At 52.6% G+C, this 21,401-nt stretch overlaps 1 protein-coding gene across 2 annotated transcripts in view; it reads left to right on the top strand.

Annotated features, from left to right (window-relative positions):
- The window catches only part of EZR (ezrin), a 48,590-nt gene that overhangs the window by 24,238 nt on the left and 2,951 nt on the right, over positions 1–21,401 (top strand). For both annotated transcript variants that reach the window (XM_036872033.1, XM_036872032.1), the window contains 8 exons: positions 1,237–1,320; positions 5,497–5,592; positions 6,458–6,732; positions 7,303–7,386; positions 8,471–8,617; positions 15,351–15,447; positions 20,392–20,555; positions 20,959–21,089. In XM_036872033.1, the coding sequence (XP_036727928.1) occupies positions 1,237–1,320; positions 5,497–5,592; positions 6,458–6,732; positions 7,303–7,386; positions 8,471–8,617; positions 15,351–15,447; positions 20,392–20,555; positions 20,959–21,089 (1,078 nt within the window). The remainder of the gene's footprint in view (positions 1–1,236; positions 1,321–5,496; positions 5,593–6,457; positions 6,733–7,302; positions 7,387–8,470; positions 8,618–15,350; positions 15,448–20,391; positions 20,556–20,958; positions 21,090–21,401) is intronic.

Below are 21,401 nucleotides of genomic sequence, written 5' to 3' on the forward strand. Positions count from 1 at the left end.
TTATTATTTTTGGCTGCGTTGGGTCTTCGTTTCTGTGCGAGGGCTTTCTCTAGTTGCGGCGAGCGGGGGCCACTCTTCATCGCGGTGCGCGGACCTCTCACTGTCGCGGCCTCTCCCGTTGCGGAGCACAGGCTCCAGACGCGCAGGCTCAGTAGTTGTGGTGCACGGGCTTAGTTGCTCTGCAGCATGTGGGATCGTCCCAGACCAGGGCTCGAACCCATGTCCCCTGCATTGGCAGGCAGATTCTCAACGACTGCGCCACCAGGGAAGCCCCATAAATGAATATTTTTTAAAAATAATAAATACAGTCAATCTGTGTCCTCGTTACATTTCCGTCTGTGTTAGGAAGAATTTGGAATATATGTCTATCCAGCTATTTATATATTTCACGTGAAAAATGGTGAGAAGTAAGCATTTCTTAGTGTTAAGCATTATAGTTGCTGTGTTATTTTCCTTTGGGACCATGATATAAGGTAGCTAGATTTGCATGTTTTTCATATGCTCGTAAATTCTGGGTTTTTTCAAGCAATAAATTTGAAAATGACCTTGAAATAAATGTCTTTAAACCACCAACTATATGGCAGTATTAGAGACATTTTTTCAGGCCTTGCCATCACTACCACCTTGTGACCTTACTATCCTAGTAATGCTTCCATGTTTCCACTGTCTTCATAATTACCTTTTCAAATTACTACATAGTATTCTATCCTCTTCGATGTGTCTGTGATCATTTAGCCATTTCCCTCTTCACTGTCGAGGTGGTTTCTAAAGTTGCTGGCAGCATTCTGGTGTACAGACCCTCTCTCTCCTCTCCTCTCACTTACCGACTTGGTGTGGATGGCCGGAGGCGGCTTCACTTAGCTGTCGTAGGGTCAGAATGTGAGATGGTGTATGGAAAATATGTTGACAGTTATCAAAGTATTTTGCAGAAGAACAGCTTAGACCTAAGCGTGAATGTGCTTTATTAAAGCCATGAGGGCACACATTTGAATCCAGACTGCATGTGTAGGCACAGAGCTGGGGGGGGGGGGCCGTGTCGTGTGTGTTTTGGGGTTGGGGGTGTGTGGCGGCTGTGGCAGGTGTGTGTGTGTGTCTCTGTGGTGACAGGCATGAGAATGGGTGCGGAGGAAGGACAGACTCTCACCACGTTGCTCAGGATCGTTGAGTTTAGGTGGGAGACGCGGAGATGATTAAAAACACCCAGTTAAGTGTAATGTGTTCCATTCTGTTTTCTAGATCAATGTCCGAGTTACCACCATGGATGCGGAGCTGGAGTTCGCCATCCAGCCAAATACAACAGGAAAACAGCTTTTCGATCAGGTTGGTTTCTGTGAACTTAGAGAGAGGGGGTTCCCAGGTAGAAAAAAGTGTTTGCAGCATCGGAATCACTTTGTTTGCCGAGCATACTTATTGCCTTGGTTGGCTGCTAGCTTCTCGCTGTGGAGTAGGCCAGTTTCTTCCCTCCTGCCGGCGGGATTCAGCTGTCGTACACGCCGTCCCCGGGGCGGCCCCTGTTCGCGGTCCCGAGAAGAGGGGGCGCCGTGCACTCCTCGTGAGCCAGAGCCTCACCGAGAGCTCTAGCTGCCACCGCTCCCGCTGGGGTCTCCACGGGCCCCCTGGCTGCTTCCTGCCCTCTGGTTCGCGGCCGGGGTGCAGTGCAGGACAGCTAGGGGCCAGGCGGCCTGTCCCCAGCACCCCCTGCAGCCGCAGCGTCCTGAGCCCCTCGGAGGTCAGCACACACCCTTCCCTCCGGCCAGGTAACAGCCAGCCGCGCTCCTGCCCCTCTCTTCATGAAAGCGGAAGGTGAACGCAGAGTTTTAATAAGCGCGGTGAACCACCTGAACCACCATGAGGGCCGTGATAACTCTTCCATGAAACAGTTCCGAGCTTTAGACAGAACGAGAGCTACCTTTCTGGGCTTTGTAAATTCTGCTCCGGGACTGAGGACCCAGTAAGGCGCCGGGGCAGGGTGTGCGTTCACAGCCACCTGCACCGTCGGCGGCCTTCCCGAGAGGCCCCGCCGGTGGGCCAAGCCATGCTCTGCATCCCAGCACCAAACTGGAAAGTGGAGCGGAGTCCTGGCAAATGTAGAAGCTATAGGCGACTCGCCCTGGGCCTGATGGGATCTCCCTTTCATCCCCGAAGTCAGCACCCAGCAGGTTCATTTCCCCAAGCCAGTGAGCAGGGCCTTGGTGCTCACACCTCCAGGGCAGGGTTCGAAAGCAGCCTCCGCTCTCCCTGTGCTGTTATTTTGAGGCCATTCCCTGGCCGTGCCTCACCCGATAGATAACATAACGATAAAGACGTTTACTGCCTGGGGTGGGGCTGGACTTGGGGCGGAAATCTAAGGGTTTCTCCTGAAAGAAAATCCTGGGCACCGTATGGGGCAGTGGTCAGAGCACGGACGGGGAGGAAGCCGGGCGCTTGGGTCAGCTCTGCTTGCAGCTGGCGCGTCCCTCAGTCCCCAGAGTTAGTGTTTGGAGATTTTTCAGTATTGTGTGTTCCTATTGTGAAATACTGTGTAATCTGAGGACTTGAGGCTGGAGCGGACCCATGGAACCGCTCGTGGGTCAGCGGAACATGACTCAGTCTGTGTTAGAACTGCGGACGCAGGGGCCTGGCAGGAAAGGCCGTCTCCACAGCCTTGACCCCAGTTGCACCTCGCTCTTTGAAGATCCGTTTGTTTATCCCTCCGAGGTGGTACGTGAGGCGGGGACGCTCAGGCCTCGTCGGCACAGGTGGGCCGGGCGCCCCCTCCTCCCCCCGCCGCGCCGGGCATGTTTCCTCCTGAACGAACATCCAGGAGGGGCTGCGGGCGGCATGGGGCTCTGCGTCCTTTCTCTGCTGCGCCATCTGATGCGCTTCTAGGTCTCGGAAGCTCATTCATGGGCAACTGCCAGTCACTACAATGTGGTCCTTAACTGGAATCAGTTGAAGGAGACTTGGAAGGTAGTCAGTCTGTCCGCTTCTCTCCCACCCCCTCTGTCGCTTAAGTCTCCTCAGCAGTAACTGTCCCCCAGCCCCTGCCCCGGTGCTGTTGCTGCGTCTGTGACCAGATTCTAGTCCAGGGCTCCGAGGTGACGGAGGCCCTCAGAGACCATCGCGGAGGCCGGGCAGGTTCCTGGCGGGGCCATGGTGCTTTCCCACTACGGCAGGCGCCGACGCCGACGTGCTGAGAAAGGAGTTCCTGCCACGTGACTCTCTGCTCACTGCTTTCATCACCAGCAAGTATCTAGAGCCCGCGAGCCACAACTACGGAGCCTGCGTGCCACAACTACTGAAGTCCGCACGCCTAGAGCCCGTGCTCCACAACAAGAGAAGCCCGCGCACCGCAACGAAAAGTAGCCCCCGCTCGCTGCAACTAGAGAAAGCCCGTGCGCAGCAACGAAGACCCAACTCAGCCAAAAATTAAAATAAATAAATAAAATTAAAAAATAAAAATAAAACACCACAGAGGCAGAGAGAAAGGAATGGACTCCACACCCGTTCAGAGTTGGCTTGCGTGCTGTGTATCAGCTTTAGGTTAAGGTAGGGACATTGGAGAGAACAGTGATTGTGTTTTTCTAGGAATGCTGGGTTTCCCTCGCAGAGAGGACTGACAGGTCAGTTTTTAGAATGGACTGCGGAAAGGAAGGTTGTTTACTTCTGTTGTGTTGTTTTGGGGGAGCCGTAGGGAGAGAAGTAGGGCTCTGAAACACGCTGAGGACAGTTGTCCTGGAAGTAGACGGAAGAGTCATACGTAAAGATGGGTGGCAGATCAGGGCACCCAGGGACAGGCTTCCACCGCGAGAGTGAGGGACCCGGGTCAGGTCCATGGCTGCAGAGTCTGATCGGCTCCGTGAAGGGGGACTGGCCACGTCGGAGCAGATGGAGAAGAGGAATCTGAAGGTCAGCGAGGGTCTGACAGGCACGGGGCAGGGAAGTCAGGTGGTCAGGAAGTGGCTTCACGCTGGTCAGACCCAGGCTCAGGCTGCAGTTGGGCGGATGGGGTGGGAGGTCGAATGGCTTCTGTATGGGGGGCTTTCTTGTGCGGCTGTGGACGGCCCGCAGGGGAAGGCGAGGCAGGTTTCGTACCAGAATGTTGAGATGGAGGTTTAGGAAAGTAGCAGGATTGGGTGTAGAAAACCTGGTCTTTCCATCAGCTTCCTCTATACTTGGCCACCACGAAAAGCAGACCTGGGGCTTCACCAGACTTGCGGGGAGAGCGCTGGTAAGAGTCAAAACCGCCCTCCTGTCGCTTCGGGTCTAGTCCCTCCTCCCCTTTTTTGGGTGAGTGAAGGGAGTGGATGAGCAGGTCATTCCCTGGCGTGTAGTAAACGGAGACCCGGGAGCTCCCGCAAGCATCCGGCCCCCCAGCCGAGGCCGATGCGCCGAGGCCGAGGCCGAAACAGGCTCAGGGCACACTTTGTTTGGTGTTTCAGATTTTATTGTCAGTAAGTGCTCCAGATACCTGATTTCCATTTCTAGTGTGTACAGCCCTCTTTCCCTTTAAGTATGATAGAAGCCATATATGTGAAGAATAGTAACCTTTTTTTAAAGGCTTAACATTATATGTCATGGAATTTAAAACTGTGCGGCAAAGTTTTGACAATGTTCAGCAAGTGTCCACGGCAAGTTGCTTTTTGACTTCAAGACACAAGAGTAACCATCGTGGGGCTGTCAATGTAACGGACCACAGGAGACTTTTTTCCTAGTACTGGAGAGAATTTCAAAAATGTGAAACTCTCACTATGACCTAGGGCTGAATGCTACCTTCCTGTGTCAGAGTTTCACGTTTCTGGAGGTTGAAAGAGTGCTCGTCACCCCTTGGCACGTGTGAAGCTGGGCACCCCCTCCTCCCTGGAAGCTTGTTGCCCGCTGCCTTCTGTACCGTTCCGGGACTGCTGTTTCCCTGACCCTGCTGAGCAGGGGCCTGGGCCGGCTGCCGAGGGGCAGAGACGAGCAGCCAGGGCAGGCTCTGCTTCACGCTGGTGTCTTTCAACCCCTTTGTCATGTGGGCTCCCCGACAGGTACAGTCACACCTGTGACACACACACACTTTTACCGGTGTACCTGGGTTAGGGCCCATTCCCTGTGGCCCACCTAGCTGTCTTTAGTCAGAAATGCATAATGGAGGACAGAGGAGTAGGGGTGACATTTTATAAGATTTAAAGTTAACCCTAAATCTGCTCAAATTTATATTAAAAGTAAATGGTTCAGGGACTTCACTGGCGGTCCAGTGGTTAGGTCTTGGTGCTTTCACTGCAGGGGGCCCGGGTTCGATCCCTGGTCGGGGAACTAAGATCCCACAAGCCGCGCAGCGCGGCCAAGAAAAAAGTAAATGGTTCATGTCTGTTAGTAACAGACAGTGTAGCGGAGACCTGCCCGGGGTGTCTGAGCTGGCGCCTCGCTCTCCTGGCAGCTCTGCTGCACCATGTGATGGTGGCGGCCCAGGGCCACTGCCATCCAGAGAGTTCCTCATGACTGTTTCGGCGCCCCCCTGTCTCTTTCACACAGGTGGTTAAGACTATCGGCCTTCGGGAAGTGTGGTACTTTGGCCTCCAGTATGTGGATAATAAAGGATTTCCTACCTGGTTGAAACTTGATAAAAAGGTAAGTCATGTTAACTATTTACAGGCTATTAATTGGGTTTGGTCTGCTCTGTTGACATTGAAACTCTGTCTTTTGTTTTGTGTTCCTTTCTATTTGTGTAAAAGTTTTTAAAGACAGAGAGGTTGCAGGTTTCCAGTAAATGGGGATAGTTGCTGGAAATTAGATCCTGGTATTTCTCCTTGCTGCTCTCTTATTGGAGTATATGATGCTTAATTGCTTAGCTTTTAGTTGACCTTAGCTTTTGTTTTGTTTTTTGCCAATGAGATTGTTAATCTTATAAACCATGAATCATCCACTGTTTTGTAAGAATCTGTTATTGCTCTGTTTGAACCTGTGATAAGAGTTTCAACTCCAAAGACTGGATAATTCCATTAACAATTACAAAGAAAAGCAGTAAGCTGAATGTGTTTTCTCCAGACAGTTTCTCTCTTTTCTCCAACTCCTGCTTTCCTCCCATATCACTGGACCTGTCAGGAGGGTGATTGGAGGCGTGGAAGGGGGTGGGGGCAGCGTGAGGAATGACTGAGAGTGAGTTCATGGTCCAGGGCTGGCCCGGCCGTGTGGACAGAGGCCAGATTCGCGGGTCACTCAGGCAGTCCCCCGGAGTTGATCGCATCGCCCCCAGAAAGCCAAGCCTGGGGCTGGCGGCCTGGCGGGTCACTAACGGGCTGGGGCTAGTGTGAGGGTGTAACCGGACTCTCACTGGCCTTCCGTCTTCCATGCTAAAAAGGTGACTTTCAGAATAAACATGATCTTCCGAGAACGGGCCTGAAGGACCCTTCTGAGTCAGTGGTTAAAACCTGTGTTGGGAAGGCAGGTCTCTGTCTTTCGAACTTGCAGTGAGGGTTTGACCTCTGCCGCCCAGGTGTCCGCCCAGGAGGTCAGAAAGGAGAACCCTCTGCAGTTCAAGTTCCGGGCCAAGTTCTACCCCGAAGACGTGTCCGAGGAGCTCATCCAGGACATCACACAGAAGCTTTTCTTCCTGCAAGTCAAGGAGGGGATTCTCAGCGATGAGATTTACTGCCCGCCCGAGACGGCGGTGCTCCTGGGCTCCTACGCTGTGCAGGCCAAGTTCGGGGACTTCAGCAAGGAGCTGCACAAGTCCGGGTACCTCAGCTCCGAGCGGCTGATCCCCCAGAGGTGAGCCGCGGGGGCTGGGCCTGTGTGTGAGCGTCATGTCAGGAGGGTCGGGAGGCAGAAGGGCTTCGTGGAGGGCGAGTGTTTCTGGAGGCCGGGGACTGTGTCTGCAGTCACGGGCCGGCCTTCCGCAGGCCCTGCCACCCCCCGGTGGACCCCGGAGTGGCGTCTGCGACAGAGGCACTCAGCAGGGGAGGGGGCCCTCCTCACAGGAGCCGCAGATGCCAGAGCGGAACCTGCTTAGCTCTGCCTGGTGTATGGTAAACCGGCCCCCGTTCAATCTGTTTTTATTTACTAGCGGTCACATAAATTACCGCTTTTGGAAGGAGAGCCCACTTAAAATAAAACACCGTTTAAAAGTGTTTCTAGCAAGACTGGGTGTGTCTCATTCCAGGTTCTAAATCGTCCAGGCTGTTAATTGTCATAAATAGAAATGCCGCATCTTAGGAAGTAGATGGTTTTATTTGAAAGAAAAGTCAAGCAAGGTCTGTGTGCATGCGCTCAGTGGCCGGTCGCTCGCCTCTCCCAGCCCTGTGGGGTGACGGCTCTGCGCCCTCTTCCCTTGCAATCCAGAGTCATGGACCAGCACAAGCTCACCAGGGACCAGTGGGAGGACCGGATCCAGGTGTGGCACGCCGAGCACCGCGGGATGCTCAAGTGAGTGCTGGGCTGGGAGCCGCTCTTCTTTGCAGGGGACTCGGGTCCTTCAGGTGCCTCGCTCGGAGCCGCGCCTAGAAGGGCAGGGAAGGTAAGGAGCTGCCGGTGAGTGCTTCCTAAACGAAGCCAGGTGTTCCTCCCCACCGCCACCAGGGCCAGAAGCGGTTTAGTTTACACCTTCAGTCCCTCAAGCCTTCGCCCCTCCTCGTTTCAGAGGAAAGAAAAGCTTGTGTCTGAAACTCTTCAGTTTAGTCAAGGGGCCCGGAGCATTGCTCACAGCCCACCAGGCATTTTCTTTTCCTGGTCACAGAGGTGCCGATTCGTTCATTGTCCGTAAGGTGGTTGCCTTCAAAAGGTTGTAAATAAAAAAAAAAAAAAAAAAAGTTCCCAAGTGAGAAACACTTGCTAATAAAGAAGCACCAGCGAGGCGTGGAGAGGGTCGGAGTGGGACGCGTGGCTGGTGAGAGCGGAGCGACCAGATGCTCTGCCCTAGAACCCTCCCCGCGGGCACTGGCAGCAGTTCTCGGCATGATGCCCCAGCCTCAGAAGTTCATGTGCGGTTTGGGCCTCAGAGGCTTTGTGTCCTTAGAGTTTCCTGCCTGACCCGAGCATCTTCTGTGGAGGGAAACAACTCAAAGCCCAAGCAGTGGCCCCAGGTGAGGCAGACGGTGGGCTCCCTGAAGCACCGTGTGGGCCATAGAGAGGGAGAGAGAGACAGAGAGAGAGACAGACAGAGAGACAGAGAGAGAGACAGAGAGACAGAGAGAGAGGGAGAGAGAGAGAGGGAGAGAGAGAGAGAGAGGTCGTGCCCAGCGATAAAATTTCCAAGGGACGTCCTGTGTGTCCAGAGGGAGCAGCACGAGCTGGGTCGGGTCCTTCCTGACGCGTGAAGCACGCCCGTGGTCGGTGTCCAGGATGGCTGGGCGCCCACGTGGGGCACAGGCCGGCAGAGGGACAGCGACGGAGACACCTGGCTGTCAGCCCGTCCTCCGTGATGGCACTATGTTTCAGATCCTGGTGGCCGTGTAACTGTCGAGCGCGGGCGCACGCTAACGATGAGGCGATGTTTCTTCTCCCCACCCAGAGACAATGCTATGTTGGAGTATCTGAAGATTGCCCAGGACCTGGAAATGTATGGGATCAACTATTTTGAGATAAAAAATAAGAAAGGAACAGACCTTTGGCTTGGAGTGGATGCCCTTGGACTAAATATTTATGAGAAAGATGATAAGTGAGTTGAACTTTATATTATCTTTAATTGGTGGGGTTATCAGGCCTGGAAACCATGGAGAAAATGGCAAATGTGCATATGGGTTCCTTTCAGAGTATTTATCTAGCAACTTACTGGCCAGCGTCTGACGCTTAAGAGCTTTGCGACTGTGACGTAGCCGTGTCGGAGGTTGGTTCAGAGGTGTGCGTTATTTCTCTCCTGTCATTTCTCTCTTAGCCTGTTTATTAGCACGTGTAGCACGTGCCGAGGGGCCCAGCAGGGGGACCACACCGGTCCATGACCTCATGGACTTTGGAGCTTGTGAAAGAAGGCAGAACAAGAGCTGCAGGAAGCCATCTCCCGCCCCTTCCTCTGAGGCCGCCCCAGCTGCCTTGTAGGTACCAGCACGCCCATAGCTACCAGCCAGGCAGTGCTGGGCGGCTTGAGGTTTGTGCTGATCCGACCCAGGATATTTATGGTGCTATCAGAGACCTTAAGATTCTGTAAACAATAGACTTTATGTACGGACAATCTAGCTAAATCCTCTGAACCTGCAGGAGGTACCTGATTGCCTCACAGTGTGTTACGTTTGTCGAGTGGGCTGTACCGCAGTTTAGTGCAGGCACGCTGGCCTCCCCTGACTTCCTTTGCCCATCCCTGTGGTTACCAGTTCTGCACGGATGCCTTTTTCCTGCCGAGGGGCTAGATACACACACACAAAAATCACTCTGATTCGGCGAGGACAGGTTTTCCGCGGCGGTTCCCTGTTCCTTGGGCTTGGGGCGGCAGCTCCCCCGTCTCATCTGCTCGCAGATGTCAGTGCTCCCGGCTGCCCCAGGCCCCAGGTTCTCCCCCTACCCTGACATGAGGGGAGCAGCGCTGCTTCTGGCGCGTGACAACCTATATAGAGTCCCCATAATCCCAGGACCCACAGTCCAGATCCATTCCCCTGGGGTGGGCACCTGTGCCTGGCGTTCCCAGCCCCTCCACCGCGCGCCCAGAGTGGGTGGAGGAGAGTGTCTCTGCCGGGAGGCGCGGTGCCAGTCGGACGAATCCAGTTAACACTTGGGACATGGCGTGCTTAGCAGAGGATCGCAGGGACTCGCCTGAGGACCCCAAAGTGAGTTACTGGGGACCCTTGGTTTGCTCCTTCCCCGGTGTGCTGGATCCAGTGCTGTGGACTAGCCGAAACTGTCTGCATACGTCAGGGACTCGGGAAACCAGCCCTCTGTCCTTGTGGAGGCCCCTGAGCTGGAGGGCGGTAGCTGGTCAGCAGAGAGCACCGCGGCCTCGTGGGAATATACATGGGAAACTGCCTTCCTGAATGAGCAGATCTTGTAACATAGCCAAGGCCAGGGCTGTCCGAACAGGTTTTTCAAGCTGCCAGATAGAGCCAGAGGCAGGGACTTGCTGCTGTCAGCTGTGACTGCCCTCACCCACGCAAATGCCCGTTTCCTCCGAGTGAGAATCTGAGCAGCTTGGCTCTTTCAGTCCTGCCTCCGCTCTCCTCCCATCCCCCAGCTTAGCTGCGAAATCGGCAACCTCTCAAAGGCTCTTCTCCCCAAAGAAAAAAGTCTCTTGGGGTCCCTTTTTCATTGTATGTATAACAATCAAGTTGGGAGCATGTAGGACGGGAAGCATTTGTCTTGTCTTCCTTCCTGTAAACCCTTAGATCCGAAGAGGAGAGAACATCGAGAGGGAGGAATTAGGTGTCAGCGTGGGACAAAAGAAGTTGAGATTAGCTGGGTTACAACCCTGCCCTGCATCCTCAGGCCAGAACAAAGCTAGAGGAGCCTGATCCTGCCCCGAATTCTTCGGTCCTTTGAAAGCTCACTTCTCCCCGAGCTTCGTCCCTCCTAGGGCTCTGTCCCCTAGTCCTTCTGTCCGTAGGAGCTTCTGAATGTGCCGTGGGCCCAGGGCTCCAGCAGGGAGGATGCTGGAAAGGGCTGTAGACCAGGAGGGGACGAAATGAAGGCCAAGTGTCTTTTCCCTTACATTCCTTACCCAGGGTTGTAAATCACATATTCTGATTTACATTTCTATTTTATTGGCATTAGAAATGATGTTTCAACCATTTAAATACGTTATTTTTTTCCAGTTTCTAAAATTATGCTCACAGGCAGATTTCTTTTGCGGGCGCGGGGGGAGGTTACATCTTTATGCCTTGCCTGTCAGTGGCTTACCTGTATCACAAAGGAGAGCAAAAAGCAATTCTCTTGATCTGTGTGTGCTTTGTTTTAACAAATACGTCAGATCACAGCTGTCAGACCATCCTCTCCTTTCTGTCTTTGGTACCCTAACCTGAACACGGAACAGACAGAATTTTTGAATAACTTAGTTTCTTACAGAAGTTTGCCGCTGCAAGGACTCCAGTTAGACCACTTCTAGGGGGAAGTTTAGAAGCCCAGCTCAGACTGGCCGAGAAGAGAGAGGCTGGACACGTGCGGGGAGGGCCTGAGGAGAAGCCATGGTGGCTTCTAAGTGTGGCTGGGCGGGCGGCAGGAAGGGCGGCTGTGGGGAGAGTTTTCTGACGGGCCTGCCCTGCAGGGGGTGGGCCCCGCCCGAGAGCGGGAGCGGAGGCCCAGGCCCCGGTTAAGCGCCTTTTCTTCCACGTGGAAGTGTGGGAAGAGCTTCAACGTTGTCGGTTATCTCCGTTGTCGCTGCTGCCTCTGGGCGCCCGGCAGCTCTTCTCTGTTCTTCCCGCTCCGTGAGGCGCCCGTGATCTGCAGCCCATCCCCCAACCCCAGACCTTTCTAAACTCAGTGAAAACTTTCAAAACACTGCAAAATGAAAAGCATTTCACAGTGAAGCCCACGTGCCCACAGCCACGGGCCTCCCGTTAGCGTGTCGCCATGGGCCTTGTCACACCCCTCCCCGTCCTCATTTCACGGCCCTCCACCCCGCTGGCCACCCACCCCCCCAACGCTGCAGAGTAAATTGCAGGCATCGCTATACTTCCCCCAAAATGCATACTGTTTGCTAGAGCTCAGCATGTTTTGATTTTCTTTTGATGTAAAATTTATTTACAACAAAATGCACAATTCTCTGAGTGTTCCTTTGCTGACGTTAGACAGACACACGCCTGTGAAATCCAGACGCCCATCGTCCTCACTCTCTGCCGCACATTTTGAATTTATTAACGATTCATTTTTTCATTTTGAAATCATTTCAGACTTTAAAAAGGTTCCCAAAATAGTAGGAACAAAGAATTCCCATGTGCCCTTCAGCAGCTTTCCCAGATGTCAGCACCTTAGCATAAACACGGTCCAGGGAGCGGAGTCAGGACGGTCGCCTTGATACGCGATGCCGTTAACAGCCGTGTTCCCATCGCGTCAGCTGTCCACCAACGTCCCTTTGCTGCCCCAGGATCTGCCTGCAATCCCGCCTACATTTGGTTGTCACACTCCCCAGTCTCCTCCCATCTGGGACAGTCCCAAAGTCTGTCTGTCTGTCTGTCTGGCACAGCCTTGACACTTGTGAAGAGCACTGACCATTGACTCTTTAGAAAATCCCTCACCTTGGATCTGTCTCATACCTTCCCATGGTAAGATTTGAGGTTTGCGCTTTGGGCATGAATCCGACACAAGTGCTGTCGCACCCTTCCAGGCAGCGTGTGGTGTCGGAATATCCTGCTTCTGGTGTTGACTTTGATCTCGGGTCAAGGTGGCACTGGCCAGGCTTCTCTGCAGCTACTCTCCTCCCCTTCGTAATTGACAAGTGTATTTTCGGGGGAGTCTTTGAAACTATGTGAATATCCTGTTTCTTAAACTTTTATCTATTCTACATCCATTGATGAGACTTGCATGAAACAGTTATTGTAGTATTTGAGAAATGGTGATTTTTTTTAAAAAAATCATTCCGTTTACACATATTAATGGAATTCTACTATAAGGAACCAATTTCTCTTCTCCATTTATTGTTTAGTTACTTATGTTAATATGTGTTTTCTTCTATGGGCCATAATCTGTACTGTTATTTTGTAGCTAAAATCGTTTGAGATTTGCTTTTCGGAGCCCCTTTGAGTTGGCTCCTGGGCCCTCCTGACCCCATTATTTTCAAGGCACTTCTTACATACTGGTACCTCCAGATGCTCCAGACCCTGCTCCCGCCCTGGAATCAGCTATTTCTCCAAAGAGCTCTGGTCTCCTATCATTCGAGAATTACACTTCAAAAAAAATTTGTGACTTATAAATCCTTTAGAAATCTTCTCTGTGGGTCCTTCTCTGTTTGTGTCCTCTAAGTGAACTCAAAAAAAAAAAAAAAAAGAGAAAGAAATCCTTGTAGACTTTAATCTTCCAACTGTGGTCAAGAATAAAAGGAGGTTCTTTAACTTAGGGGTGAGTCATAATTTTCACGTTTAGTCCTCATCTTTTGATACTGCAGTCATGCTTATGGAGGCTATAAATTGTTATACGACGTTTCAGAGTCTTAAAAAGACAAACTTTGCAGGTACAGCAGAAAGCAGAAGCTGGAAGCCGTGGTGGCAGGATGCCCAACCCTTGAGAGAAAGATGTCTGTCTAGCCTGAAGGTCCAAGTTTTCTGGGTTAGAAACTATTTTGAGAGACTCGTATAAAACTAGGAGACAGAGAACAGAGCGTTGCGTTGGAAGCCTGGCCCCCAGTGCCGACTGCGTGGCTGAGAACCGGGCAGCGCTGCTGGCTCCTGGCTCTTCTCTTCCCGGCGCGCCGGCCTGGCGTTTTGGAGGAAAGGGTTCTGAAGCAACAAGTGCCTACCCGGTGTCTCTCTTTTATGGCCTTTCCATGTAAGGACAGAGGTTACGTCCATGGCAGGACCAGGTGACATCCTGAGTTCCTTGCCAGTGCTCAGAGACCTAAATACAAAATGACTTCTTTAAACGATACATATGTGTGTGTGTGTATATATATATATATCTCCCATATACAATGGGAGATAAAATAACTGAACAAACTCCCTGCATGCTTTTTTGAGTGCCGTGAAGCATGTTAACCAGATGTATTTCAACGGGCATTGGTGATCCTATAGGAGAAAACTAAAAAAAGGATCTATATCAAAAAGACTTGACACTTAAAACCACAGCCTGGCCAGTGCCCTGACTATTGGGTCCTAGAAGTCTGTCGGGCTTGGGTGCCCACTCCCGGCCTTCAGAGGCCACGCCCACTGCCTTGACCTGGCTTGTGTTGTCATAACAGGGCCTACATTGCCCATCAGTTTTTATTTAAACATGTTGGTAGGCAGTAGAGTCCTCCCCACTCCTGCTCTTTTTTCTTTTTTTTTTAACATCTTTATTGGACTATAATTGCTTTACAATGGTTGCTCTTTTCTAAATTGGAAGTTTTTATGGCTCATGGGCAAGGACCGTTTTTCATGGCAGCATCTTTGAAAGGTTGCTTGAGGATCTGTCATTAACTTCTGGAATGGTATCCATGGTAAATGTGTTGAAAGAATAGGGTGGAAATTATGAGGTAAGTAGAGCAATGTGGTCTTGAAATCATACCATAAGCTTTCCCAGAAATGCTAATTAGAAATCCGGAGTTTCAGCCAGTAGTGGATTAGTAGTGATTAAGTAGGACAGTAGTGGGGCTTTTGTTAGGGTGGGTGATCTGAGGGCCCTCTTGGAACTTGGAGGATGACATGGGAAGGTGTCTGAGCAGCCAGGAGAGCCTGCATCACTAAGATGAGAACCAGAGGGGCAGAATCCATATACCAAGCCCTCAGCTCATCAAGGAGATATAACAATTGTGTATATACATGCACCCAACATTAGAGCACCTAACATATTAAGCAAATGCTAACAGTTTTCTGAAGGGAGAAACAAGACAATAATACAGTAAGAAAACCTTGGACTTGACCCATACCCAGCCCTTTCCTTTTCCATTAGTGAGTAGCTGCTCTGGGTATAGCATGTGTAGGAAACATAAGGTGTGATGTTTGCCATCAGACTGCTTACCTGCCTGCTTTTCAAAGAGCTAAATAATAATGCAGTAATTTAAATAACACAAGAATAGTTTGTGTAGCATAAGGGACTGCACGTTGAGAGGGGAAGGGCTGCTGAAAGGGAGAGTGAGCTGGCCTGATGGTGCAGGTCTGGGAGTGGCGGGGGAGGGAGGAGGGAGGCCCTTCCATGTGAGGGGCGGCAGTGAACCCTGTGTTGCAAGGGTGGGCTGAACCAGGCAGCTGGGTGTAGGTTAGAAGGCTCTTGGATGCGAAGTTAAGGACTATGGATTTTATCCTGTAGAAACTGGGGGCGGGGTATTGGGGGGGCAGTGTTGACATTTTTGAGGAGGGGAATGGATTGACCAAAAGGGACATTAATCAGACAAGCAGACTGGAAGTAGGGTTCTGGCAACAAGGAACTTGGTTGTTCAGGCTGCTGGCATGTGAGAGGTGGGATTAGGGTGGTGATGTGGGAATGAATTGCAAAAGATGGTCATGAGAGATACTTCAAACAAAGGATGAAAGGATGTGCCTGGTTAGGAATCAAAGTTGACCTCAAGATTACAAGCCGGGGTGACTGGACGTAGTAACTGAGAAAGATGAATGTCAATGGGAGCATATCAAGGCTTCCTAGAGCTTGACCCTCACTGACACCCACCTGTCAGCTAAGTTAGCACAGGTAGCAGCTATTCAGTTATGATGTACATTACATAATATGATTTTGGGGCTAGCTTTGTACTTTTTAAAATTAAACTAAAATTAAGAATAGACTTACAAACCTTTCTTAGCCAATCCAGGTACACATCTAACTATCCCACCTTTTTTTTTTAACCTTAGGTTGACCCCAAAGATTGGCTTCCCATGGAGTGAAATCAGGAACATCTCTTTCAATGACAAAAAGTTTGTCATTAAGCCCATCGACAAGAAGGCTCCTGTAAGTTCATAAGAGTTACAGGTTACTGGTTTTCATTTTGCATCCAAACACGTTTCCAACAGAAAGGCCAGATTTCTCTGTGTGACAAGGAGCTGGTGATACTCAGAATTACCTGTGGGTGGAGGGGGGAAGAATTCCCAGTAGGTTACATGGAGGGTTAAGGTCCCCTTGGGCCGTGCCACTGGGCATTGCAGTAGGAGGTTATGGTGGAGCCCAGCGGTCCGTCAAAAGCCAGCGGACTCTTGTCATCTAAGTTTCCAAATGGTCTTCATTCCTTATGAAGAAAAGGGCAGTTCTGAGTCATCGACCTTTGCTAAATGATAAGCATTTCACAGAGTGTTGCATTTCTGGGCTTGTGAAATGTTCATATTGGTGTGGAAGACCGGCCTGCCTCCAGGCAGCGGGCCTGGGGTGGGGTACCCCCTGGGGCGCGCACTCTGATGGTTAAGCCTCGCGGCCAGGCTTTGACTTGGTGAGCCGTCCTTGCAACTTAGCCACGTCAGGACACGCCAGGCTTGCTGGCCCCCCGCCCCCCCTCCTCCTGGTACAGACTGCGCCTTGTTTTTCTCTAACTGCCCTGTGCCCCGCAGGTGGTCTTCACGCTGGCACCTTCACTTCGGTGCTGATGTGGGAAACGGCCCCTCACAAAGAAGACCCTGGTGGGCAGTCATCCTGGGAGGACTTAGCTAGAAAAGGGACGTCATATCTTAGAATTTGAAGAATACCGATTGTTAGCTAATAGCTGTAAAGACCGGTACATTGTAGAAATTATGTAAACTTTCAGCTGAGTTTGCTCAAAAGATTAAGACATACATACATACATACTGTAGAGTGGTGGAATGGGTGAGGAGTTTGTTTTCTTTTTTTTGAAAAGACATGGAGGAATTTTTTTTTTTTTAATTTATTTATTTTTGGCTGCGTCGGGTCTTCGTTGCTGCACACAGGCTTCCTCTAGTTGCGGCGAGCCGGGGCTACTCTTCATTGCGGTGCGCAGGCTTCTCACTGCAGTGGCTTCTCTTGTTGCAGAGCACGGGCTCTAGGTGCGCGGGCTCAGTAGTTGTGGCGTGCGGGCTCAGTAGTTGTGGCTCGCAGGCTGTAGAGCGCAGGCTAAGTAGTTGTGGCGCACGGGCTTAGCTGCTCCGCGGCATGTGGGATCTTCCCGGACCAGGGATTGAACCCATGTCCCCTGCACTGGCAGGCGGATTCTTAACCACTGCGCCACCAAGGAGGCCTAGGAGTTTGTTTTCTAATCGGAAATCTGTTCTTTAAAAAACTTCCACTTGAAGAAATTCTCTTATCCTTCTTGGAGCCTATTGTGAATTTTACCAAAATTATAGTTAGGAAAGAACTTGGTGTCTCATGTAATTTGGTTGCTTAGTTACAGCATTCGGCTCAGAGAGGCACGTCTGGGAGCCCTCCAGGGCTTGGGCACCGCGTGATGACGGTTAACGCTCAGGGGACAGCGTGTGGCATTGCTGTCCAACTGCTCCTCCCACGGAGGGGTTAGTCCCGAGTAAGGGAAAACCAGAGGTCTGGACGCTGTGTGTAAAAGTATTGTCTTCGTTGAAAGACACTTTCAGTATTCCTGCTGTTCACAAACTCTTGACTTCTGCTCCATGGGTAGTTGCACAGCTATTTTAAATTAAACAAGCGTTTAATACAGACTCTCAAGCTCCATGGTAACAGGTAACATTAATATGCAGCACCATGAACCGAGGGTCATAGTGTTACCAGTGTTACGTGGGCAGTGAGATGGGGCAGTTAGAGCGAGAAGATCCTGCGATCCTGTGTAGGCTACTATCTGTTCATGAGATGTTACTGATTGTTCAGAACATTTTTTAAGAAGTGACAGAAGCAGGAATTCTGGGTAGACTGTTTAAGAATTAAGTGGTATGGTTTTTTCAAATTTGGTTTAAGTTTAGCTTCCGAAAAGCTCAAGAATATTGTATAATCACAAGCTCCCAAGCAAAGGCAGTTGCGATATATCTGGTTGAATTAGCCGAGTATACTTTTGCTATAATCTGGTTTTATGTGAAGCCGTCACTTGAAAGGGGAAGAAGGGAGAGAGAAACGTTTGCTGGTCACGTGCTGCGCGTCAGGCGCGATACTAGGGTGGTGTGCACGGCGGAACAGGACAGGTCCCGCCCCATGAGGTGAACACGCCAGTGAAGAGATGGGTGAAGACAAACAAAACAAGTAACGTGCTTGCTGGTAGAGAATTTAACAGCGCAGCCGTACTGAGTGACAGATCCGGGGACGCAGATGAGAGGTGGGGTGGGCGACGGCTTCAGGTGGGTGGGTCAGGGGGCCTCATGGAGGAGGAGGCGTCCTCTGCTTGGGTGCCTTATGGTGGGGGGCTGGCTGGGGGGACGGGTCCCTTGGGGCCCGCACACCTCCCAGGGCTGCTCTGCGCAGCCGCAGGCAGGCTTAGCGCCTGGGGCGGTAGAACACCACATGTCCAAGTTCACGCCTTTACGTAGAAGACAGAAAAGGAGACCCGGAAGGTCGGTCGCGTCACCACACCGGGGGAGGGATTCCTGAGCTTGCGGGGAGGGCGGTCCCCTGGGCAAGCGCCCCACTGAGCCCCGGCCCACTACCTCAGCCAGGCAGCTTCCACTCGGGTGCCGTGGCTCGGGGCCGTGATTTTGACTCTTGTGCTGTTCAGTGCTTGCCTGGGTGGCTCATGGGGCCGAGACAGCTGGCTCCCCTTTAGAATGGGCCTTTTGTTCCTGCCCCACGGGAGAGGCGGAAGGATGGAGACCTGCACGTGACAGCAGCGGGCCCTGCCCAGCCTGCGCAGAGGGCAGCCCCGAGGCTCCCGTGTTCACCCGACAGCTCGCCAGGGCTTCCCTCCTTCTTCCCGCGTGTCCTTGGGGAATTGGGTTCACTTTCCTCACGCCTGGTTTCAGGTTTAAGACATCGTTCTCTGCCAGTTGAGACGGCCTGCCCCAGGTCTCATCAGGAGGCCTGGGCTGGAGACGTGGATTTAGAAATCTCTAAATAAAAATTTCTAGTTTCTGTTTTTAACTTGAAGTCAGGAACTGGCCTCCTCCAAAGGCGGCACGAGGGATTCCTCCACCTCCCGCGAAGCCACGGATGCTCTCACTGTCTCTGGTGTCCGCAGGCCCTGTCTTCGGGCAACCGGATGCTGTGGGGAGTGTCACCTGCAGTTCTGACCCTTGATATTTTTTAAGTGACGTTTTTCTGAAGAGGAGTTCGTGCTAATTATAGAGTTTCTTTACAAATACTTAGGAACCACAGTCAAGACCCATTTGGGTAGCATGGCTGTGCAGCCGTAACAAGAGATTATTTTCTCTTTGTGTAATAAGAGACAGGTGGGTAATAAAAATACCCGTTTCTCCCAGCTCCGCAGACACCTCCCTGGGAAACCCTATGACTTAATAACAAGTGTGTGAAACCCCAAGGAGAGCCCCCCCGAGGAGGTCCGTGGGCTCTCAGGCCTGACATTACTCTCTCCCGAGCATTTTTGGACAGGTGTGCGGACTGAGGCACTAGGCAGGCCCTTCCTGGGCCTGTCGATCCGCTCGCCCGGCGTGTCCCCGTAGGTTTCGGAAGTCGCCGTGGGACACGCAGCACTGCTGCTTGGTCTCAGCCCCGCTCTCCCTGTGCGGTGGTCGGCGTCTGGATGCTGAGGGCCCTGTGCCTCAGAAGAGAAAGGAAAGCAGGAAGAGGAAGCAGATGGGCCTTTTCCAGTAGCTTTTAGCAGGAGTTTCTAAACTATACTGCTCCTCTGTCGCCTCTGTTAATTACACGGGTAATCAGGAGCTAGGAAACAAGACCCTGTGTCATCCATGTCCCAGACTCGTGCGGTCACAAGCCACGAAGCTCTTGGATGCTGTGATTTTGTTCTTGTTTTTAAGAAGGCTTTCCAGTAGCAGTTTTGTAAGGCAGCCCGAAGTCTGAGTGAGCGTATTGTGTACCAGCCAGCTTTCATTGTGCCAGACGCCTTCCTAAGTCCTTGTGAACATTCTCTGATTTAATCCTCACAAGAAGACCACTAACTGTATAGCTGAAGATGCTGAGGCTCAGAGTGATGGAGCGACTTGCCCAGTATCACGGGGTCAGATGCGACAGGGCTGCGTGAAGTGTCAGTCGCCAGCAGACAGTTGTTCCCTGGGCACATTGGTTTGGTCCTGGGAACGTAGAGATGAATGAATGTGGCCCAGCTCTCCGGGGAGCTGATTGTCTAGTGGCGGAGAGAGAGGGGAACAGGCCAGCGGGGTAAGGCACCAGCATCGCCGTGGCTGACCTCTCCATCAGGTGCAGGGGGCACAGAAGTGACAGCCACGGAGGAGGAGAGATCTCGTGGAAGTGCTGTGGCCTCGGGTGTGTGGGATTGGACATGACATGCCAAGTAGGAGGGACTGTGTGAGGACGTGCTCACGGTGTGAAAGAGTGCAGTTTCGGTGAACGAGGGGTAGGTCAGGGCCGGAAGGCCTTCACTTGCGCCAGGCCAGGGCGTTTGCACCTGGTCCTGGAGCTGACGGGCTGGCATCGAAGTTCCGCCAGTGACCCTAGCGGTGCGCTGGTAACAGCGTGGGAGGCGAGAGGTTGAGGCGGAGGAGACGGAAGCTCCGTGAAGTAGGCGAAGCTGTGCTGTGCGGGCAGGAATCGGGGACGGACGGGGCTGTTAGCCTGAAGGCCGGTGGGACTGGGCCCGGGGCAGCGTTGTGGTCCAGCCGTGGGGTTCAGTGCGCACACTCGCTCTGCTTGTCCTGCAGAACGTGCGCCCCGTGGCACCAGGAACATCTCTTTGTCATTCGGGGTCAGTGGCTTTACCTTGAACCCTCTTTCTGGCCCCTACTCTCTGCTACGTTTGTCCTTTTCGAAGAGGTATCCAGACGTGGGTGAAGTCGGGTTTGGAAGAAGAAAGCCAAAGGAAAGCGTTCCCCTTGTCGCAGTCTGCCCTGTTCTCTTCTGCAGGACTTCGTGTTCTATGCCCCCCGCCTGCGAATTAACAAGCGGATCCTGCAGCTGTGCATGGGGAACCACGAGCTGTACATGCGCCGCAGGAAGCCCGACACCATCGAGGTGCAGCAGATGAAGGCCCAGGCCCGCGAGGAGAAGCACCAGAAGCAGCTGGAGCGGTGAGCAGGGGTGGGCGGTGGCAGGAGGGCAGGTCGGGGCGTGGGGACAGGACAGCCGTGTCTGCGCTGCTCCCCGCAGAAGGGCTGGTGCATCACAGTCTGCGGGGCCGCGGCTCAGCCCTCGGAGCTGCCTTGCTGTGGGCGTGGGCAGGGCAGAGCCCGCGCCCGAGGTGGAGAGCCGTCAGGGCACCTGGGGTCCCTGCTGTCACCCGTGTCCTCTGCTGGACGGACGGGCCTGGGGCCTGGACGAGGCGCTGGGGACAGCCGGTAACCAAGATGCAGCTGCGCCTCGTGTGCCTGGGCTGGTGAGGGGCTGGCTCCAGGCAGGGCCGCCTGCTGGGACGACCAGGCTGCTGTGTGGAGTCTGAGCCTCCGGTGCCGCCTCTGCCCCTCCCGGGAACAGGCAGCAGCTGGAAACCGAGAAGAAAAGGAGAGAAACCGTGGAGAGAGAGAAAGAGCAGATGATGCGTGAGAAGGAGGAGCTGATGCTCAGGCTGCAGGACTACGAGGAGAAAACCAGGAAAGCGGAGAAAGGTGGGCGGGGCCTCCCGGTAGACGCCTTGCCCTTCCGGCGGGTTGTGATGGGAGGGCCGGACGGTCGGTGCACACGCCACCGGCAGCGAACCCTCTCCCAAGGATACACATCCCAGAAGAGACATGATAAAATGGTGGTTTGGATTAGAAAATAATTCTGTACTTTATTAACACCTGTGTGGGCTCTGTGCTGAATGCTTTATGTACAGTAATCCTTTTGAACTGCCCTCAGTCCTGTGAGGTGAGGGCTGAATTATCCCCCGTTCCTGACGAGGATGTTCAGGTCCCGTGAGATAGAATGCTCGGCCTGCG

The sequence above is a fragment of the Balaenoptera musculus genome, chromosome 12 (genome assembly GCF_009873245.2).
Source record: "Balaenoptera musculus isolate JJ_BM4_2016_0621 chromosome 12, mBalMus1.pri.v3, whole genome shotgun sequence".
Lineage (NCBI taxonomy): Eukaryota > Metazoa > Chordata > Mammalia > Artiodactyla > Balaenopteridae > Balaenoptera > Balaenoptera musculus.